The sequence below is a fragment of the Suricata suricatta genome, chromosome 5 (assembly GCF_006229205.1).
Source record: "Suricata suricatta isolate VVHF042 chromosome 5, meerkat_22Aug2017_6uvM2_HiC, whole genome shotgun sequence".
Classification (NCBI taxonomy): domain Eukaryota; kingdom Metazoa; phylum Chordata; class Mammalia; order Carnivora; family Herpestidae; genus Suricata; species Suricata suricatta.
The window spans coordinates 143,086,880-143,110,765 of NC_043704.1; the positions used below are offsets into that span (position 1 = coordinate 143,086,880).

General features: G+C 42.4%; 1 protein-coding gene across 2 annotated transcripts in view; it reads right to left on the reverse strand.

The window, feature by feature from the left end:
* The window catches only part of GADL1 (glutamate decarboxylase like 1), a 276,305-nt gene that overhangs the window by 122,857 nt on the left and 129,562 nt on the right, over positions 1-23,886 (reverse strand). For both annotated transcript variants that reach the window (XM_029940382.1, XM_029940381.1), the window contains 5 exons: positions 20,661-20,833; positions 12,483-12,609; positions 9,860-9,950; positions 6,075-6,181; positions 5,256-5,371 (listed from right to left, as the gene is read on the reverse strand). In XM_029940382.1, the coding sequence (XP_029796242.1) occupies positions 5,256-5,371; positions 6,075-6,181; positions 9,860-9,950; positions 12,483-12,609; positions 20,661-20,813 (594 nt within the window). In that variant the 5' untranslated portion in view covers positions 20,814-20,833. The remainder of the gene's footprint in view (positions 1-5,255; positions 5,372-6,074; positions 6,182-9,859; positions 9,951-12,482; positions 12,610-20,660; positions 20,834-23,886) is intronic.

The following is a 23,886-nucleotide window of genomic DNA, read 5'->3' on the forward strand; positions in this document are numbered from 1 at the left end:
TCTGGTTTCATGTCAAATGTAAGATGAAAATTAGGCTTCAGGAATGTGACTGAAACCAGGATAACAAAAGTAATAGTAATTTATGGACACACTCCTTTATGCAGCACTGGGACGAAAGACTAATATGTGGCTCTGAAATTAGGTCTGGCCTATTTCTTATTGGAAATGGTAGTATACGCTTTAGATTGTTGGGGCTTTCTTTTCCCACTACATAAAGCCTATAAAATAATTAGCATTCAAACATTGGAGATGTCACTCTTTATACATTAGTGTGGACAGGTGGTCAATTAATTCTTTTTCGTGCCAGAAAAATGAAGGTGCTAAAGGACATTATTGTACCAAAAACCCTTAGTAATTTAATTTGTAGGTATGAATACATTAAAAGAGTAGTCATGCCTTCACACTTAACTTGATATATTCCCTCAAAGGTGGTAATTTTTTTCTTCTTTTGTCAAGAGAGTTTTATTGGAAGCTCTTTTTTTTTTTAACTCTGTAAAAATAAATGCAGAAGTAACACCATCAGGAAAAATGAAACCAGCCTAAATAATTAATTTCCAAGTATCAAATAGGACACGGCCAAATGCCTGTAGGATGCATTCATTTCAAGTTGTTACAAGTACATATGCATATCGAGGAGTAATAATGTACATGAAAATGTAATTAATTCTCTACTTGCTACATCAGCCCACCATAGCTAAGAGGACACAGCCAAGGTGAGTTATTTCTCACCAGAGACTTGGGCTCTGGCAACCAGACAACCACTGATAGATAGTAGCCTGCCCCACTGACATCTGCCAATAGGAAAATCCCATTGCTTTGCCTGAGAAACAGCAGAATGCCCCCAAGTAATGGATCTGCTGGGTAAAAAACTGGTCATCAGAACAAGAATGGCTTCAGTGGAGCTGTCTTTGGGTGCTTCAGGGCAAAGAACAGGCCAATGTCAATCTCAAATGGATAGGGTCACATTTTTAAAAAATGTGTGCAAAACTGAAGTCTAAACACCTGAAAGCATCAGAGGAGGAAAAGAGCCCTGGAAGGGAAAGGAAAAAAAAAAAAAAAAAAAAAGGAAGGCAATGCTTCAGACATGCCTAGTAGTTTCAAGGAAAGGAAAAACCTAGAAGGCTGGAGTTCAGAAGTAACGGCCGCATTTGGAAACAAATGGTGACTGGCTCCCATCTCAGGCAAAAAACGTCAGTCAGCCATCCTAAGACCCAGTCTCCCCCCATGCTTCGTTCGTCCTACAGAAGACACAAGAATCTCAGTGGGCTTTTATTTCTACCAAGATAAAAGAGCAGGTGCCTACATGAAAGACAGGATTACACTGACATCTTCCTTTCTGGTTCCAGCAAGGATTTTTTTCTGTGACCTTGGGTTTCTCAGGGAAACACTGCTTCCCCCTTCCACATAGACTATGGTTCTGGACTCCTTTCTGTTACTGACCAATCTGATGCTCAAATGAGCCCCAGGAAGTGGGCTGTGGGCCCAGTAGATGTTGGGGAAGGAGGGAAAGGGCTGTATCTAGTGCAAGGACTTCTCCAAGAGCACGTAGCTGGCTCAGTTCCTAAAGCAGATCGGAACCCGGCCTGACCTTCTAAGTAAAGAACACCTGTAATAACATTCAAACTCGGGTCAGACTTGCCTAGAGAGAAGGACCACGAATAGGGGAGCGAATGAGGTGGTGAGGAGGCAGGAGCCCAAGAAGTGCACCCTGGTCTCTCTTACCCCATCCCGGGCTCCATCCTCCCAGAGAGGAGCTCAGCCAATGGCTGGCTGTACTGGGAAGGAAGAGTTTTTTTCCTCCCCTCACTTTAAAAAAAATTTTTTTAAATGTTTATTTTATTTTTGAGAGACAGAGCATGAGCAGGATAAGGGCAGAGAGAGAAGGAGAGAAGGACAGAATCAGAAGCAGGCTCCAGGCTCCAAGCGGTCAGCACAGAGCCCGATGCGGGGCTTGAACTCCCAAACCGAGAGATCATGACCTGAGCTGAAGTCAGCTGTTTAACGGACTCAGCCACCCAGGCGCCCCTCCCCTCACTTTTTAGCAGCAATGATCCTTGCTTTACGCTAATTCCCAAAATGACTTGAATTCCAAACCTATGATTTCTATAAATTCAGGGAATTCATATCGAACTGGTAATCAAGCCATAGTCTTGTGATTTTTATTACTTTCCTCCAAAAGTCCCCTCTCTTTGGATCCTATTCAGCCTGGGGAGGCTGGTACATGCACAGTGAAGGGACCTGTGTCATGATTTTCCAGGTCTGCATCAACAGTTGAATTACAATAAAAAACTCAAGTATGCAAAAACACCTTCAGTGGTGCATGCCTATACTCTACATCTGATGGTGCAAGACAGAGGTGGGGTGGTTACTTTGGAGGCCTCGCAAAAACTGGAAAAAGAAGACCCCCTACTATTGTTTATAATCACAAGGAATCAAATAATCAAAATAATCACAGGGCTGTGGGCCAACACCTACAAGTACACCAAAGATGTATAGCAAGCAGACTAACATAAGATTTAAGACCATGAGGAAACACACCTCCCTTAATTCCTTTTTTTTAAACTAATGGATTGCTTTGTTGTAATAAGTGGTGAAGATGATCACTGAAATATGAATTAATATAATGTAAATATGATGACTTCAGGCTCTCTGGCAGAACAAGGAAAGGAAGGAGCATCAAGGTAGAGTCTGGATGGATAGAGTGGAAATACACATTTGGAGCTATAGTGGGTTCAAAGGTATGGAGTTTTTCTGTGGAATTCACATCATTGTGAGCGGAGTGTTTGTGTCCAGTCAAAATCCATGTGTTTAATGCCTAACCGGAAGTGCAATGGGATTCAGTTTGGATGAAGTCACGAGAGTGAGGCTCTTGTGTGGAGAGAAGACAGAACACCCCCCTCTGTCCACAGCATGAACTGAAGAAAGGTCACATGAGCACACGATGGTCCCCAAACCGGGAAGCAGGCTCTCACCAGATACTAACTCTACCCCCACCTTGATCTTGGACTTCTTAGCCTCCAGAATCATGAGGAATAAATGTCTGTTGTTTAAGCCACCTGGCCTGTGATATTTTGTTATAGCAGCCAGAGTAAACTAAAATATAGATTTAGTTCTGGTTTGCCGGCGCCCTCTTTGGCTGCATATTAGCCAGGGCATATATTTTACCTCTTTTTGCACATATAACTCCACCAGAGACTAAAAAAAAAAAAAATACTAGTACTAGTTTCCCAATTACATGAGGTTTCAATTTCTTTTCACTCCCAATCTCTCAGCTATACCTTGTCACTGATCTTTTGAAGATATGATCTTTATTCTAGGCTTCCAGAGTAGAATTCCTTCCCATTTCCCAGAACAATCATTACAGAAAAGACCTCTCGTAAGTTTTAAGCCAAAGAATAAAGCTGGCAAATGCAGAAGGGACTTTGTGCTTCTGAAATGCTGGCTGCCTCCAACAAAAACCCCAATGTTTGGGACCCAAAGAGGGGAACTCTTCTCCCTAATAAACGTATTTTCCCCAGATGTCTATATTCCCAAATATTCTTTGCTGGCTGCAGCAAAAAGGTTTTGTGAAGAAAAACCTTGGCCAGCTGAGATAAGAACCTCAAATTAGATGAATCCTTCCAGATGCCTCCCCACACTCAGTGCCCACTTTGCACTGAACTAACCAGAAGAAAGCTCAGACAGAGCAGGAGGAAAACATGGGGGTTCTCCTATCAAATAACTCATGCTCTAAAAGGAAATAATAGATACGGAGAAGCTCAGCTGGAAATAATAGAAGACTTGGAGATTTTGCCCACTCCATGGGTTCGACAAGAGACCTTGGATTATCACAGAAGATACAGAAGCCAACCTCTTCCGGCCAGGGATGGGGGAGGGAGCGGGGGGTGGGGGGGAAGAGGCAGCGGTGGGATAGATGGAGGCACCCACTGAAATTTCACAAAAAAAAGAGAAAAGGAAAATAAGAATCCCTTTCAGAAAAGACTGCACTAGAACTTGCTGTCTATTCTACCCACATTCCTGTAGCCAGGTAGTTCTCCTCCTGCTAGTAAATCTAGCTGGCATTTCTGTGGATCTGTGATGTGCCAGATCCTTTACATGCATTAACTCTTTCAATCCCTGCAATTCCTCCTCATCTGTGACTACTAAGCCTGGGTTTGAGGGCCCCAAAATGTTCACCTCTCCCCATGTCCATGCCCTTTGCCAGATGATTCTGCAGCAAGTCCCCTTAAGAGACAGAGTCTGTTTTTCCACTTCTTGGATCTGGGCTCCTTCCCGTCACATACTTATACCGATGAAAATGTGCCAGTTCTGAGCCTAGACTCAAGAGGCTTGGTGGGTTTCTGTGCTGTTTTCACCAGCACCCCTATTGTGACAACACACCGGACTAGCCTGCTGGGGGATGAGAGACATGTGGAGCAGAGAGAAGTCACTGGAGTCATCCCTGTCAAGCCCACTCCGAGATCAGCCATTGGACAGCCAGCCCACAGACACATAAGGGAGCTCAGCCAAGGTCTGCAGAACTGGCCTGGCTCGCTCAAGACTCATAAGCATGCAGATATAACTATCATTCTTCCCCACTGGGCTTTGGGATAATTTGTTAGACACAACAGCTAACTGATACTTATGTTAACAAATTAAGAAACTGAGGCACAGAGGAGTGGTCAGTTACCAAGGTCACTCAGATAGTTAGTAGTAGAGACAGGAATTGAATCCAGGCAGTTTAGCACAAAGTTAAAGCACTTACCCACAATCAGACTTCCAACTTTGGTGGGTAGTAAAAGGAGACAGGGGATTGTGGCAACACACGTGTGTGTGTGTGTGTGTGTGGTGTCACTGTTTTTGAATACCTCCCTTTCCTCTTGAAAAACCTTTGTGTTAGCCATTCAAAGCAATCACTTTTACGAGGAGATGTAAGTCTTCTGACATAGCTGAGTGATCATCTAAGTTCTAATAAATAAGACACTCAAAGAAGAGATTCACAGAAAGAGATAGCACTTTCAAATTGAATGTTCTCTTTTCTCAGAGAAAAATGTTATAGACTATAAATCTTAAATAAGGGTGATGTACAAAATTGAGTGGCCAGGGGTTACAATATCAAACCCATCAGAATTTCCTTTACAATGAAATATGATGTTATACTTAGGCGTATTAGTCACACATGGGTAGGATAAAAGCATATCAGAGGCCCCAAACAAACCCTCTTAAATAATGCATTCTCAGAAAATCTATATCTGATATCAAAAATAATTTGTTACCTCGGCCGATGTGAAAAGGATTAATCTTGGCAAGCCAGACAGCCCCTTTTCCTTAATATCGGGACAGTATTTGTATCTAGCTAAATTCATTGCATACATATTGGACACTGAGCCACCTGCAAAAACAAAATTGAAATGGCATATTTCGAGCATGAAACTCTAGTTCCCTAAGTGCCGACCCCGGTGGAAGACATGAAGGGCTATGGCTGCTCTGGTCTAATGACAAGTCCCTGTAAGAGCTTTATGCACACGATGTCCCCCCCCACCCCCGTCACCCTTTCACACTTCCTAACCTCCAGGTCCAGCAATTTCCAATGCCAGCCAAGACTGACATTTTGCTCTCATTCCAGAGTTTTTCCAAACTAAAAGTTTCAATCTAAGGACGAGGGCCAGGACCCAGGTCTTCGTAGTTAATACTATTCTGTCACCTGATTAATAAAATGACAATACTTGCTCATCTACGGTCCCAAGAAAGGACTGTAGGACAAATAAAATGTGATTCAGAAAACTTCTCAAGTAAATTTGGTTGAAAAACGTATACCCCTTCCAAATTCCCAGGAGCAGATAAATTCGTTTGTTAGATATAAAGCCTAAATGGTGGATATCTCGTTTCCTTAACATTTATATCGGTTACTTAGCATTTATGCAAAGAATTGTCACTCGGAGAGGGGAACATGCTAGATTCTCAACAAATAGAGTCACTAATATCCAACTTCGGGGAATGTGTAAGTCTTCAAGGAGTTGTTTCTCACATAACACATGGATAAATGTTTAGATGTTTGCAGTGGAAGGGAGATGGCAATAACTAGCTGTACTTACCTGGGTTAAATATTCCATCCCCTTCTTTCCAGCCAATAAATTCAATCATTTTCTTCAGAACCGCTTCTTCCACTAACAGAAACACTGGGGACACCTCATACGTATAACTAGATAGATATAAAAAACACTTCACTTCTATGACTAGAGTCAAACCATCCCTTTGGTGTCCCGAGAAATGCACACAGAGTTTCATTAAACCAAGTGGCTACTGACATGTGGGTGGGGCCTTTGTACAGTCTTTGGAAATGTATCCGATTGGAAATAGAGAAATGTGCAGTCAATGATAGTGCTAGGCATGATTTGACAAATGCCAAGAGCTGGTGGCCTTAGGGATATGCAGGCTACTTCGGCAGGTTTTTTTTTAATGTTTTATTTATTTTTGAGATAGAGAGAGACAGAGCATGAGTGGGGAGGGGCAGAGAGAGAGGGACACACAGTATTGGAAGCAGGCTCCAGGCTCTGAGCTGTCAGCACAGAGCCCGATGCAGGGTTCGAACCCATGAACTTGAGATCATGACCAGAGACTTAACCGACTGAGCCATGCAGGTGCCCCATCAGCAGTCTTAACTGATTTACAGGAAGGGAGAGATAAAGGCAGGGGATCTAGGTTCTTTGCATTAGCCACGAGCAGTGGCCATTTTATTCTCGGGATGCTGCTTTGGATGTTGGTTAAAGAAAAGCCATTGTCATGGTAACCAGATTCACTAGATTACTACTGTGAGTACCCTAACAGTCAGCTCTAGATATTCTCCATGGAAACTACTAATCCTGAACTAGGGTTTCCTCTATTACATTCCTGTGTTTGTGCAAATGGGAAGGACGCTGTGGGGCGTCTCTTACTGTGATGATTTTACTGCAGAGCACTCCCCAAATCCCCTGTCACTGGAGGGTTTGTTGCTCCGGGCTGAACCGCTGTTGTCAGAGAACACTAAGTTAGCCCCTTTGGGAATTGCCTCAGCTCCAGGGAGCCGCTTTTCCCAAAGTCACAACGTTTCCTCTTATGAGTGGTCTAGATGGAGGTGTAAAGGCCATGTCCACCCAACCCCAGACCACTCTAAAGGGCCACTGTTGCTCCAGAGATCTTCATGGAGTTGGCCAAGATTGTCCCTGAACCCGCATGACAACTGGACTCCTGTCTCTCTCCACTCCTGCCGCCTCCTCTCCCCTCCCCCTTGTTGATCTCAAAGGCATTCCTTAATACACACCCTGCTGTCGCTAAACTTCATCTAGAGCAGTTTCCCAGAGAACCGACCTGGATGGTTACCATGCCTTGTTGTGTAATATTTGAGTCTCTTCTTTCTCCAGATAACCTGAGGGTGACTATATTCTCCTTCTCAGACAATTAGGCCATTACTTTAAAGTGTATCTGAAAAATGTGTACTCTAAATGTGTACATTAAACAGACAACACTTAGACTTACAGTCACAGAATTTAATGCAAATATTTTAACATCTGGAAGGGAAAACATTGGAGACGGGGCAAAACAAAAACACAAACACAAAATGAAACGAAACAAAAAAACAGAACACCACTATGTGTCACCTCCCTATGTGCCAAGCACTCTACAGACATCAAGTCATTTTGCAAACAATCCAAGTTCTATTTTCAACCACGCTAGGCAACCAGTTTACACATATCAAAAGTGTGGGGAAAAGCATATATGTTTATGTGTACCTGCAAAATGGTGAAATAACCATCCACCTTTTAAAAAAAATTAATATCAAGGCTGCCTTTGAAAGGCAGCTCAACTTTAAAGCTGCAAACAGGCATGGCGGAGGAGGGAGGACAATATGTGATGCTCTCATGACTTGCTCACACGTCGTGTGGACTGTTCAGCTTAGCAGCAATTTAACACTTTGTCAACCTCTCAGGGTTTCAACCAAAAGAACCCAGAAAAGAAGGTAGAACCCCCAAGACCCACAAGGAAAGGTTCACAAAGCTGGGTGACTTTACTCTCTCTTTTGGCCTATCTACCACTCAATTAACTGTTCTACTCCTTGTAACCTGGTTATTGTCTCGCATTACGCCACCAGAACTTTTCTATTGAAGTCACCAATGACATCCATGCTGCCAATTTCAAGGGACAATTGTGAGTCTCCGTCTTAGGTAAATACTCAACAGCATATGATTCTAGACACACGCTCCTCCACGGCGCCCATGCCTTCCTGCTTGACTTTCTCCTTCCCCCTCTCTCTCCAGGGCAGGCTAGTCTTCCTCCTCCTGATGGTAAAATATTAGCTGTCCTGAAGGCTCAGTCCCATGCTTCTATCCTCACTCTATACTCTGTCCTGAAGACACGCTTCTTCATCTCCTGAGTTGTTTGTATTCAAAGTGTTTTCATCCTGCTCCTCAACATCATTTGTTTGGCTTTGAAAATATATTGGTGATTGGGACCCAGCCACAGAAATTCAGATTTGACTGGTCTGGAGTGGGACCCAGGCCTCAATGTATTTTTTGGAAACATCCCAGGTTGATTCTAATGAACACAGAGAGTTGATCCCCACTGACTTAAGGACTCTCACCCATGCCTACCATTTCAATTACCATCATTCACCAGAACGTCTACACTGGTACCTCTCATAGCGATCCCAGCTTGGCTCATACGTGACTCTTGAATATCTCAAAGTCACTGTAAACTCGATTGCTCACAACTGAAAATTAAAGTCTCGCTCTTGCCTTTTCACCATATCTTTCCCCTCTTCCAACGCTTCTTGTGTCAGTGAATGAGAGGACTGTCATTCTGGCTACAAAAGCCAGAAACCCAGACAACAGTTTATAAAAATGTCCTTCTTGTCCTCATTCCCAAGGTCCAATATATGATCCAGGCCCTTCTGTCTTATCTTCTAAACACATGTTTTTCTCTCTACTCCTACCACTTCTAAGTCCAAGCTGTGGTCCCCTCTCATCTGCCTAAGATTAGGCCCTCCTGATTGGTCCCCTCGAATCCACTCTCCATATTTCCAGTGACCTTTTCAATAAGCAAATGGCACTAAATGATTTAGAAACCTTTAGCACTTTTCCTTTGTACTTAGGATAACTCATAAACATGGCCCCCTGGGTCCTGCATATCTGGTTACTATCCATTCTCCAATCATATCCTCCATGACACCCCCCAGAGCTTATTCAGCCACACCTGCACTGTTCTTTCAGTTTATAAGGTGCATCATGCTGTCTCCTGCCGCAGGGCCTTGGTACATGCCGTTCCCTCTGTTTGAAACTCATCCTTCCTCTTTTCACTTAGTTAACTCATATTCATCCTTCAACTCTTTGCTGTCACTTCCTCAGAGACATTCCTGAGCTCCCAACTAGGAAAAAGTCTCCTAATATGTTTTTAAATATAAATTATAGTTATAGCATCATGTACTTCTTCTTCATATATGAATTAAAATTTTACATCAATTTGTTTGGCTAATTTTGAATAATTCGCATGGAGCATCTCTATCTCCCTAAACGTTTTGCTTCATGAAGGCAAAGTTAAGGTCTGTTTTTACTCAACATATCTCTGCTGCACTTGGCAGAGACAAGGCTTTTCATGCAGGAACAAATGACAAATCTTTATCAATTTTCTCATCAGGAAAGTGGAGATAAGAAGGCCTGCATTAACCATCTCACAGTCCCACTATCAAATCAAACAGGTCTTTAAAATACCAAGTGTCACTCCATTATTTATGATGACCCTGTACAAATGAAACCATTAAATAGAAATTCACAAAACAAAACTTCATCTACTTAAAAAACATCTCTAATGCATGCTGAGTATAAGAGTTCAGTAAAATGGTACTTACACACTTGGGTTTAATGCTTCTGTCATAAATCGGGCCACCAAGGAGTAATAGTCAAGTCCAGCATACAACTGGTTGAAAAATCTTGGATGGTCTGTAAATTTAAACAGAGTATTCATCTACACAGCATTAAAAAGGAAAAAGACTGTCTATACAGCAGTAACATAAATGAATCTTTCAGACAGCAAAAGCAGCCAGATATAAAAGAACATACTCTGCATGACTCCTCTTAGATGACACTCAATATCAGGCAAGGCTGGTCTATGGAGACTGAGGGTAGAATTCTGGGCACCTTTGGGAAGGGGACACTGACTAGGAAGGGGCTTGAGGGAGCCTCTGGGGTGCTGGCCATGGTCTCTGTCTTGATCTGGGTGACGGTGACTCATGCACAGATACGTACAAATCCGTGGAGCTGAGCACTTCAGATTTGTCCACGTTACTGAATGTGAATTGTGCACCAGCTTTAAAAAGAATTCAAATTCTAATTGTGTACAAAAGAAACACATGTTGAAGACCCACCTCATAACCATTTCTACGGAATAATAATATGTTTCCAAGCAAACCTTGGGCACCACCTTGAGACCTTTGGTTTATCTGCTTCCTTTTTTCTACAACCCAGATCCAAACCAGAACCCTTGAGAACTGGATTATTTGAACTCTTTGTCCACATATCAAAGCCCACTGCCTTTATCATCTAAAAGTATCGATATTAACTTCCCTATCTTTAAACGCATTTCACTCACCAACAGGGTTCACTCTGGGCTACCGGCAGGGAGTGACTTTTCATTTTTCAGATTAGACGGGTTTTCATAGTGAACTGGCTTATGTAGATGGAGTAAGATGTGACTCATCATGTGGCTTACATAAACTTTCTAATTCAACTTAACTTCAAAGGCAGTAGCCTTTAAGACTCAACTTCAGTTCCAACTTTCTATTTTTTTCCCCCTCCTATAAAAGGTCTCATAAAGGTTCTTGGCTTTACACAGTGTGAATATTCACACCAAACACCAGGCTAACTGACTTGACATTCTCAATCATAGGAAGCCCAGCATGACAAAGAACAAAGAGGCAGGAGGTCTATTTCTAAATTTGAGTATTTGGAAACCTTTTTAGTTAGTGACTTCTCGTTACAACTTACCGCATTCAGTTTTAGGTTTTTTTTGTTTTTTTCCTCTTTAAACTGGGGGTTCGATAAAATACAAAAGTCCAAGAAAATGGTGTTTTAAAAATAATATATGGAAAACTTCCTCTAATCTGGCAACAGAAACCAGACATTGCTACAAGTAATGTTAATAAGATTTTTTTTTTTTAGTTCCGTGTTAATTTATGATTGATTTCCATGGTAACATTACGGAAAATATCCAGTAAACTGAAAAATCTACTGCATTAAATGTCATTCGCCACTTCTGACATGTACCATAATAATAAGAGATGTATCTCTGCTTTTGAAATGCTAAATGGGTTTTTGATACATACACCAGACTTTCCCAAGGGAATATAAACCAATTATTTTTAGCCAGGATTTTATTATGTTCTTTCCACTAAATTTAGTTCAGTGTTAGAATTCACAAAGCATAATGCCTGTATGGTCTTAAGCACTAGATTACCTTTACAGCACACTGAGAAACGCATATTTGGGAAAGTTACTTTCTTACCTTTGGAACTTCCTCACTGGGTGTTTGGAATCTTAACTGTTAGAATCATTCTTCAGCACAAGACTAATATCACAATACTGCATTTACAGAAGATCGGAGTTGTGAAGTCTCATTGTGAAGCTATCACAGCAAAAACTTACCATGTGTTCATTGTTTTTTTTTTTTTTTTCACCATCCTAAGGGTTTTTGTTTTGGATCCTGCTAGATTTGATAAAATAATTTGGCAAGTACCAATTGCAAGTAGTTCATCAGTATCTTCCACATCTATTCCTGTTTATTGTGAAGACACCCTCCTTAACACTTGTTTTTTCTTTTTGCATATTCTAGGCCTTTAAGATTTAAAACCTGTTGCCAAATTCTAATATCAAACTAACCTCTGGCAGTTTGGACCAACATAAGAAATGAGTAGTAGGGGTGCCTGGGTAGCTCAGTTGGTTAAGCGTCCGACTTTGGCTCAGGTCATGATCTCACAGTTTGTGGGTTCGAGCCCCATGTCCGGCTCTGTGCTGACAGCTAGCTCAGAGCCTGGAGCCCGTCTTCAGATTCTGTGTCTCCCTCTCTCTCTGACCCTCCCCTGCTCATGCTCACTCTCTCTCTCTTTCTCTCTCTCTCTCAAAAATAAATAAAAACATTAAAAATATATATATATATATGAAGAAATGAGAAGTAGCAGTCCTAACCTATGGTCTTGATTATAAATGGAGGATGGGGATTGCCAAGAACAGACGATATTTCTATACGACCACGGAGGCCAACAGCTTTTCCATCAACTTATCCTTGGCCTTGACAAAATATCTGTTTTAGGGATTAAATGGCCCATTGCAAAAATATCAGAACCACTCTTTTGTGATCCAGCTTTCTTATCCCATAAACTCTGTCATACGCAGCTTTCCTGTGAGATAAATACGTGCTTCAGAACATGTAAGAACTTACTAGAGGGACAGATGAAGGAAGCAAATGAAAGGTCTTACTTGTTTTGACGCTGTAGCGGATGACATCCCGGCAGAGCTCCAACAGCCTGTGGTGTGGCTCTCCTGTGTCTCTCATCTCCAAATCAAGAAGCTGTTTCAGATGTTCGGGAGGGTGCCACTCGCAAACCTGGACATTCAGCAACAGCAGTTAACAGCGCACCCACCGGAGGCAGGTACAGAGGATGTTAGAATCATGGACCCTCCCTTATGAAGTTTCCAGACAGGTGGGAGAGACCGAGACTTAAAGGTGAAACCACAGTTCAGTGTGAAAAGGCTGTGGCAGTGTCATTGAACAAACGAGGGCCCCCATCTTGGGTTTGGAAGGTCAAAGTTTTCCTGGAGGAACTGATACATAACCGAGCAAAGATTAGGCGATGCGGTGAGGCAAGGGGCACTCTAGGTGGAAGTAATAGAAGTCATAAAGGCTAAAGTAAGGGGTACTTCTGAAGAGTGAAGTCAGTTTGGTATGGCTAGAGCATGGAATTTGAGGAAGGAGAGGCAAGAAGGAAAGCTGGAATGCCAAAATAACTTCCTAGCTGGTCTCTCTGTTGTACCCCTATCCTTGCCCCATACAGTCTATCATCCTAGCAGCCAGAATCCAGAATGAGCCTCCTTAATCTAATCTGTGGTCATTCCTCTGCTGAAACATGTCAGTGCTCGCTTCCTTCAAAATAAAGCCAAAGTCCTCACGACGACTTGACATGATCCTGTATAATCTGCTTCCCTCCTGGTTGGCTCTGCCCCATTACCCTGGCCTCCTTGTTCTTCCTTAAATAATACCAGGCACACATACCTCCCTTGGCGTCTTCACACTGGCTGTGTCCTCTGCCTGGCTACTCCTGCCCCAAATGTCTTTATGGCTAACCTCCTCTGTTCTTCCAAAGCTTTGATCAGAAGTCATGTTCTCAATGCTAGCAATCCTGATTCTCTTACTGAACATCACCAGCTGCACCCTGCCCCGTCCCTGTCAGGTCCTCTAACTAGTCCTACTTTTCCTTTTTCCATAACACTTATCACCTTTCAACATACCATGTGATTCATTTATTATGTCCACTTAATGTCCACAAGAGCAGAGATGTCCACCTGCTCTTGCTGCTCCTAAGTAACCAACACAGTCCCCACCACACAAGGAGTGCTCCATAAAGACGTGATGAATCAAAGGATGAGTGAAGGAATGAATGGGATAAACAAGACTCCAATCATGACCAATTTTCTGTGGCACATTACAGAGTTTAAACTTGGCTCTAAGGCAGACATTGAAATGTTTGGGACACGGGAATGCTATGAACATATTTGTGTTTCAGACAATAGCTTTAGCTGTTGTGTGAATATTCCAAGTAAAATTGGAAATAAGACGTGACTGTAATAAACTGGGTGAGAGATGGTGGTATTCTGGATGAGGTAGATACTACTGGAATGAAATATTTCCAGAGATATTTAAAATGCAGTCAACAGAACTCAGAAATCAACTACACAGTAAGGACGAGGGAGAGGAATGGGCTATGGACAACCCTGTGGACTGTAGTTTGCATGCATGGGTGGTGATGGGGGGTGGGGAGAAAGAATCTGGTGGGATGTGGGCTGAGGATGATGAATTTTGAGCATGTTTACTCTGAGGCCTTTCAGGACCTCCCAAAGGAGGGCTGAAATTGGTCTGAAGTGCCTATGAAAGACAAGAAACACCATTCTAGGCATATACTATGAAAATACAATATGGAGGACATGGCTCAGAGCAAACCTATGCTAAGAAGAAAGGCACAGGTCCCACCTGGGCGCCAACAACACTTAAGATACAGGCAAAGGAAGGGGAGCTCACTTGTGAGGTGGAAGACAAGCCAGAGAAGCAGAGACAATCTGAGAAGAGTTTAGTGCTGTTCAAAGGGAAAAAAGAACGTTTGAAGGAGAAGATGGTCATCACTGTCAAATCCTGCTGAGAGGCCAAATTTGATAAAGATTGAGAAGTGTTCATGGGATTTATCAACAAGGAGGTGTTCTTGGCAATACCAGTTTGGCTTAGAGAGGTGGGAGTGAGGGCCAGATGGCCATGGAGTGAGGTGTGGGAGGTGAGGAAAGAGAGGGAGGAAGGGAGCGCAGACAGTCTTTAAAAAGTTCGGCTGTGGAAGGGAGGAGAGAGACAAAGGAGTAGCCAGGAAGTCAGGAGACTAGGCGGTGGGAGGTTGGGAGAAAGGGGGAAGTGCTAAGTTGTACAAGAAGGTATGAAATTAAAGTCTGATGTGAGAACCATGATAGGCAGAGGTGAACTGAAAGTGACCGAGACAAGCAAAAGGATGATTATTGTTACAACTATACTCAGAGATACTACAGGTTCAGTTCCAAACACCTCAATAAAGGCACTATCACACTAAAGTGAGTCCAACAAAGGTTTTGGTTTCCCAGTGCATATAAATGTGACGTCTACACTGTACTATACAGCCTACTAAGTGTGCAATAGCATTATGTCTTAGAAAATGTATATACCTTAATTAAAAAACACTTGTGGGGGGAGGTCATCAAGAAGAGGTGACCACCCAGATGACACACAAGCTGGACCCAGTAACTTGGAGGCTTCTCACCCCCTCCTCGCCCTTGGAATGTGGGTTCTGTCTGCCTTTCCTGCACCCAGAGGCTGCTCCAAGGACACAGTCTTGACACGATGATGTGGTGTTGAGAACAGATGCACAGTGTGTCTGGCCAAGCCCAGTTTAGGCCTCTATCTAGATCTACATATCTAAACTTTCAAGACGTTGCGGGCAGGCGTGGGGATCCACTCACCTTACTGTCATCCAAGCCAAGTCTTCTATGTAAGTTCCCTCTGCTCACTAAAACTGCCACCGCCAATCTGGAGTGACCTGTTTATTTCTTTGGTCTCTCCCTGCCCTCAGTCAGTTTCAGATTTCACCCAGGAAGCTCTGAGGAGAATATGAAGCAATGCTACTTTATTGCTAAAAGACACAAACCATTATCTGGCACAGGGTGTGGCCTCCTGTGTTGAAGGCTGCTGACTGATGGAGGTGCCGGCTACTCAAGGCTGGGGTGGCCATGTGACAATTTCTTAATATAAGATGACACACTACAGTTTGCTGCATCAATTGGCTCTTCCTTTCACTTCCTTTCATGGATGGCATCTAGGTAGCATGTGATGCTCTCTGATAGCATTTTGTTCACAGGAGGACTTTTTTCTTTTTTTCTTTTTCTTTTTAATTTTTTTAATGTCTTTATTTTATTTTGAGAGACAGAGAGTGAGCAGGGGAGGGGCAGAGAGAGAGGGAGACACAGAATCTGAAGCAGGCTCCGGGCTCTGAGCTAGCTGTCAGCACAGAGCCCAACACAGGGCTCGAACCCAAGGACTGTGAGATCATGACATGAGCCGAAGCCGGACACTTAACCGATTGAGCCACCCAGGCACCCCAGAAAGGCTTTTTATAAAAACAAAATCAATCCTCTCAACATTGTCAACTAAGCTCATGTATTATTCTCAATCCTTTGTTGTAGGTTTAATAATCTTCACGCATCTTCACCAGCCGTAGATTCATCTCAAGAAACCACTTTCTCTGCTCATCCATAGGAAGCAAGTCCTCATTCATTCAAGTTGTATCATGAGATTGCAGCCATTTTGTCCCATCTTCAGCTTCTAATTCTTGTTCTCTTGCTGTTTCCGCCACACTAACCCCACCAAAGTCTTAAACCCTCAAAGTCATCATGACGATTGGAATGAACTTCGCCCAAACGCCTGTCAATGCTGATATTTTGACGTCTTCCCATGTTTCACAGCTGTTATTTATGGCATCTAGAATGGCAAATCCTTTCCAGAATGTTTTTTTTTTTTTTAATTTTGCCCAGATCTATCAGAAGAATCACTATCTATGGTGGCTATAACCTTACAAAATATATTTTTTCAATAATAAGACTTGAGGGTTGAAATAGCTCCTTGATCCATGGACTGAAGGATGGGTGTTATGGTAGCAGGCACAAGACCATTCATCTTGTACCTCTCCATCAGGGCCCTGGGGTGACAATGTGCATTGTGAATGAGCAGTGATGTTTTGAAAGGAATCTTTTCTCTGAGCAGTGGGTCTCAATGTTGGGCTTACAGTATTCAGTAAACTATGCTACAAACAGAGGGGCTGTCATTCAGGCTCTGTTGTTCTGTTTATGGAGCACAGGCAGAGCGTCTCTAGCATTATTCTCAAGGGCCTTGGATTTTCAGAATGGCCAATGAGCGCTGGCTTCCACTGCAAGTCACGGGCTGCATTAGCCCCTAACAAGAGAGTCAGCCTGTCCTTTGAAGCTTTGAAGCCGGGCGCTGGCCTCTCCTCTCCAGCTCAGAAGGCCAAGATGGCCTCTTTTGATAGACGGCTGTGTCATGCACACTGAAAATCTGTGTTCAGTGTCGGCCTTTTGGAGAACTTGCTGTAGCTTCTACATCAGCACTGGCTGCTTCACCTTGAACTTTTTGTTACAGAGACGGCTTCTTCCCTCACATCTTATGAAGCACCCTCTGCTAGCCTCAGACTTTTCTTCTGCAGCTTCCTCGCCTCTCTCAGCCTTCCTAGAGTGGAGGAGAGTTAGAGCCTTCCTCTGGGTCAGGCTTTGGCTTAAGGGATAATGGTGTGGCTGGTTTGATCTTCTACCCAGACAGACCACTAGAACTTTCTCCACATCAGCAGGAACGTTGTTTTACTTGCTAAATCAATCAGGTGTTCACTGGAGTAGCACTTTTTTATTTTCTTCAAGAACTTTTCCTTTTGTAGTCACAACGCAACTGTTTGGTTGCGCCTCGCTTTTGGCCTATCTCGGCTTTCAAAATGCCTTCCTCACTAAGGTGAATCATTCCTAGCTTTTGTTTATTTTTGAGAGAGAGAGAGAGAGAGAGAGAGAGAGAGAGAGAATCCAAAGCAGGCTCCAGACTCTGAACTGTCCAGCACAGAGCCTGAAGCAGGGCTTGAACCCACAAATCGTAAGATCATGACCAGAGCCAGTCTGACACTTAACCAACTGAGCCCCCAGGCGCCCCCTAGCTTTTGCTTTAAAGTGAGAGACATGCACCTCTTCCTTTCACGTGAACACCCAGAGGCCATATCAGAGTTATTTAGTGGTCTTATTTCAATACTGTTGTGCCTCAGAATAGGGAGAGAAACGGGGGAATGGCCAATGGGTAGAACAGTCTGAATACACAGTCAAGTTCACTGTCTTATATGGGTGTGGTTTGTGGTGCCTCAACACAATTACAATAGTGACATCAAAGATCCTTGATTGTAAGAAACCAGGGGCACCTAGGTGGCTCAGTCGGTTAAGCATCTGGCTTCAGCTCAGGTCATGATCTCATAGTTCATGGGTCCAAGCCCTGTGTCGGGCTCTGTGCTGACAGCTGGTCAGAGCCTGGAGCCTGCTTCTGATTCTGTGTGTCCCTCTCTCTCTGCCCCTCCCATGCTCATGATCTGTCTCTGTCTCCCAAAAATAAATGTTAAAAAAAAAAAGAAACCATAAAAAATGTTGTTATATTTTATGTTGTTATAATATGTATAATACATGTTATAATTTATTATAATATGTAACAAATATAATAATGAAAAACTTTGAAATATTGTGAGAATTACCAAAATGTGACACAGAGTCATGAAGGGAGCAAATGCTGTTGGAAAATGGCAACAAAAGACTTACTTCGTACAGGGTTGCCATAGACATCCAATGTGTAGAAAACATAATATTTGCAAAGGACACTAAAGTGAAATGAGGCATTCCTGTATACACAACATGAATAAATTGAAATGCATTTTGCTGGGGGAAAATTGCAAGGCTCAAAAGCCCTCTTGTGACAGAATCCCACGTATCTGACAATTCTGGAAAGGCAAAAAAAAAAAAAATACAGGCACAGAAGACAGATTGACAAGTTGTCGGGGGCTAAGGCGAGGGGCAGGGTTGGCTACAGAAGGGCCCAGGCTTGAGGATAGACGGGGTGATGGACCTGTTCCTATCTTGATTATGTGGTTACATGACATAGCAAACTCCTATAACTACACACCAAAGGGAGCAAATTTTACTATGTAAATTATAACTCAATTTTTTACTTTTTATTTTTATTTTTTTAGTTTTACTTATTTTGAGACAGAGATAGAGAGCAAGAAGGGGAGGGGCAGAGAGAGAGGGAGACGGAAGCCCAAGCAGGCTCCACACTGTCAGTGCAGCACCAATGCAGGGCTCAAACCCAAGAACTGTGAGATCATGACCAGAGCTAAAGTCAAGAGTAGGGTGCTTAACTGAGGTGCCCCTATAACTCATTTTTTTAAGTGCCTGAGAAAGAATGTCTGTAAGAGAAGGCACTAGAAGTAATCAACTCACAAAGGATGAGGATGTATCAGAAAGTCACGTTTTAATGGTGCCCTGTTGGATCTCTAAAAAAAGCAGACTAAATTCATGATATAAAACTCTACCTCCTTCTCCCAAATTCAACATAGTTTTCAACCCAATCTCACATGGATAGCCTACACAGTGACTATATTGCAGTCAACTTGTGGGTCCTTAATCGGTAACTTAGGATCTTAATAAGCCTCCCCTTCTTGTCTTCCATTAGTCACCTATTGGAGGCCTTCTTTCTGGGCAAGATTTCCATTCTTTATCTTGCTGCTTTCTGCAGCACACATAGTTGGCTTCTCTCTGCCCTTCAAAATCTTACTTGACCTTCACATCCCATCCCACATCAAAGCTCAGACTGCCCATTTCTCTGTGAAATCCCCGAAGTTGGCCCCAATCACACACATTTACCACATTCTTAATGGGACCCCCTGTTCTCTTGTCCAGTGACTACTTATCCTTCCAATTAGACTATAAATTCTGTTCAAAGCTGAGCTTTTCTTTTATTTGTCTTTATATCCCCCAGGGCCAAATATAATGGCTTACCCATAGCTAATACTCAGTTAATATTTAATGACTGAGTAAAGGCCAATTAAAAAAGAAAAAAGCTCACCAGGAAAGCAGCATGCTCCAAAGGAAAGCAGGTCCAAACTATTTCCCAAGTACAGATAAGACCAGAAAATATGCCATCATAAATATGTAAGCAAGAAATACCATCAGTGATTTTTGCCTTGAATGTAGCTATTCTAAGTTCACGTGATACTTTGATCTTTTTTCCTATTAGTTTTCCCAAATGCATGTGATCAAAAATTCAGAATAAATGCCATGCCACATTCAAAATCTTTTTAAAATGATATTTATTTTTGATTAATAGAATTAGAATAAGAATCCCTCCTATACATCTGTTCGTTGATAATTCAACCAATATGAAAGATAATCAATGTGGTAAAGGGTAAGTTAGCAATTATAAGAGACATAGAAAGGGGAAGTTCAAAGCACAGACTAAAGCCAGACTGCATGGATTTTAGTGCTAGCTCTAATGCCTATTAACACATGATCTTGAGCAAAAGACTTGACCTCCTTGTTCCTCATTATTTTCCTCATCCTTAAAAGAAAGTTAACATATACCCCCTGCTTCTTAGTGGTTTTGTAAGGATTAAATGCACAATACAGAACAGTCCTGAGAACATTACCTGGCACACAGTAAGCACTCTTAAGTGTAGAAGTTGTTAGTAATAATTCCAATATCAATTTGAAGCTGAATGTGAGCCTGAGGTTGAAACCTAGGACCAGTACCTCATGCCACTCAGAAGTCAGACTTACCCAAGAAATCCAGGATAAGCTTAGACAAGCTCCTGGGAAGGACCTTTAGGTAAAGTTTAAAACTTCTCATACCCTTTTCCCAATTCTGCTTGTTTTTTACTAGTAACAGAAAGAATGGGCCCAAGAAAATGGAGGGCAGAGTATTTTTCTTAGAGAGTGTATAAATCAGATCAAGTGTATAAATCAGATCATCAGGTTATTTATAATCAATACTATTAGAGGGGAGAAGCTTCATTCCTGTGTTTCATGCCTTCATCGTTAAGGTCTGGGGTCTCTGCCAGTCTCCCAATAAATGATGGCTGGTAAATTTAGGTGGTAACCCTTCGAGAAGAGCAAATACTGGGGGGGGGGGGGCTCACACTTTGGTACCTAGGATTCCCTTGAAACAAAGGTGTGGAGGAAATAATGGTGAACCTCCCAGGTCCCGTAAATTGAACCATCAGATTTGGATAGAACTGATCTTTCCCATTCCTCGGATTTCTTATAGGTATCTTTTATTTTTACCTTCTCGCTGACATCTGTTGCCTTCAAAACCACCTCTTCCAGTATTAGCCTACAGGCCTCTTCCACAAATTTTTCTCCTGCTTTTGCATCTGTGGTGGGGCCATTCAGGACAACCCCGTCCACAAGGACAGCGGTCTTCTTACTTGGAACCATCTCTTGTTGATAGGTATCTCCTGGAAGGACACAAACAAATCATGTTTGAGATAGAATCTAATTAGATCACAACACAACACAAGGGGGAAACAGATCAACGATCCAAGCTACGAATGGCATATCTCTTTTTTTCAATGTCTTTATTTATTTTTGAGAGAAAGAAAGACAGAGCATGAGCTGGGGAGGGGCAGATAGAGAGGGAGACACAGAATACAAAGCAGATTCCAGGGTCCGAGCTGTCAGTACAGAGCCCAACGTGGGACTCACAAACTGCAAGATCATGACCTCAGCTGAAGTTGGACGCTCAACTGACCATACCACCCAGGTGCTCCATATCTCTTTGAATACATGTGAGGCATTGAAGCTGACAGTTTTTATAGTTTCCAATGGCATAACAGAGTTAAAGAAACAAAGTTCTATTTTCCATTTTGCAGCATCTTGTTTAGCATCAGGGCATGTGGAGGAAGGAGCTCAAGAAATGTAAATTCAACCTACTTTACTCACTCTTGCAAACACCTTTCAAACACCTGTACAAAAACATGGCTGTCGGGGTGCCTGGGTGGCTCAGTTAAGCGTCTGACTTTGGCTCAGGTCATGATCTCATGGTTCGTGGGTTCAAGACCAGCATCGGGCTCTGTGACAGCTCAGAGCCTGGTGGAGCCTGTCTTCTGATTCTGTGTCTTCCTCTCTCTCTGACCCTCCACTGCTGGCTAGCTCTCTCTCTCTCTCTTGAAAATAAATAAAAAAAATTTTTAAATGGCTGTTGACACAAGCCCAGGTCTATTTTGTGCACACACACTCTCCTGTAATTTGTTAAGAATTGCCATCTCTTCCTTTTGTAGGAATAAGTCATTCCTGAAGAAGAACAAATTATCTATACGTCACCTCTCTTAATTTTACACTTGAAGCTCATGTTTAAATGACCCTCTCTATTAAAGACCCTGCTTTGTCTGGGAGCCACTCCTCACAGGTACTCAGTCACTTTCTTATGAAAGGAGAATAAAAGAAAGGGAACTTGGTGTAAACCCACATTTGATACCCTTAAACTTTTCAAACTTGCAGTTTGGGCACAGGCAGAAGGATGGGCCAGAACATTTTCAGGAATGTACAACTGCCAGTCAGTGACTAAAGGTTAAAAGTCAACATGGAAATCTATATCTGAGAATAAAGGTTACTGCCTACCCAAAATAGCCCTACACAAAAATAATTCTGGCAACTTCATCCAAATATTCCACCAATATCTGCCACACGCATTGATTAGATTTTATTCTTTCTCTAACCAGTGTCCCTCTTTCCTCCCTGTAACGTACATGTTCATTGGGTTGTAGAAATTTCCAGAAACAATTTTTAAAACTATTTTTCAGCACCACAGCCAGAAGAGTGCTTTACTTGTACTTTGTAAATCTACCTTAAATATGCCGGTGGCCCATAAGTATTTCAAATATTTTTATGCTTACTGAAGGCTCTAACAGTATTAACATTATTATGCCTTAAAGTCCATGTCTTCATCAAAGTAGTTTATTTTGGTAAAATTCTGTGGTTTTATAAACCCTTTACTTCTGTTGCTGACAAACTCAAATGGTGTCCACTGGAGGCAGATAAAAATGGTACAGTTTAAAAAATTTCCCCAATTTCCCCAATTTGGGAAAGACAGGGTCTGCAGCAAAGGATCAGTCTTTTAACCTCACACTGAAGGGTAAAGGATCCAGAGCTCCAAGGATGAATTTCAGTTCCACCCTTCACTTTTACTTTTCTTTCCCTTGAAAGGATACATTCGCCATGGCTTCAGGCCAAATGTGGAAGCCCAGGGATCGAGCTTTCAGAAGGGAAGGCTGTACACCTAGTGGCACTTCTCTCCCCCAAATTTTAGGTTCTAAAAATAAACTGGAAAAGAGGGCGATTATTCAGGGAACCCTGGTTATGTCAGTAGGCAGGGCTATTATTAGGCAGAGAGAACGAGTTAGTTTTTTTAACCTCATTAGTAGGATTTCAGGTTTTTACTGTTCAGGGAATAGCAGCCTCTGTAGCCCTCTCAGAATCAATCTCTCTCTCTCTCTCTCCGTCTCCCTCTCTCTCACACACACACATACACACACAAAATGTCAAACACCCACTTGTAACCAGAAAAGCAGTGAAACTGAAACTCATCTTGTCTCCACAGCAATCAATTTAAGAAATCCATATTTCATGCAATTATCTATGAGAAAATCTATAAGAACTATGAAGAAGTGGATATGGATTATGCTTCTTTTCTTGATAGACACATTTTATTTCTATCACCAGATGCAACAATGTGCCTCTTCCTCCCCATGCCTTTTTCCAGGTGGAAAAGATCCTCTATGGGATGTGTAAGTAGGTCAAACTGTGCCCTTCTGGAATGTGGACCCAAGATTTCCAGTCTAATAGCAGGCGTGTTTAGTGGTTAATAATAAAGTCTTTCAATGGGAAGAATCTTCCATGAAGAATAAACCCAGAATATGACTGTCTTGCATCACCCCTTGCACTACCACTTTAGTCCAAACCACCATGAAATGCTTGGATTAGTGCAGTAGCCTCCCAGCTAACCCCCTGGCTCTCACCCTTGTCCTGCATGGTGTGAGGGCTGTGTTCTACACAGCTCCTATGTTCCCTTGCATCAATAAATCAGATCACAGGATGACTTAAACCATCCAATGGCTCTTTATCTCATCAACCAAAAAGTCAAAGTCCTTATTATAGTGAGCTCTAAGGCCCTAAAATACCTCCTGTCTCCATCATCTATTGGACTTCAAACCTCATCCACTACTACTGTCCTCCAAGTTCACCAAGTTCCATCCACTTTGGCCTCTTCCCTATTCTTCACTCTTTCCTTAAACATGGGCTTCTCAAAGAGGCCTTCTTGACGACCTTATTTCAAACTGCAGCCTTTTCTCACCCCCACCTTCCTTCTTTGCTTTATGTGACTCAAAATTAGTGACCATGATGTGACATACAGTATAAACTTATTTACTTACTTGTCTAAGTATCTATCTCTCCAATAGAGGTTTGGCTCTATAAGAATGTAAGCTTGTCTCTGTTGGTTTCACTTTTGTTT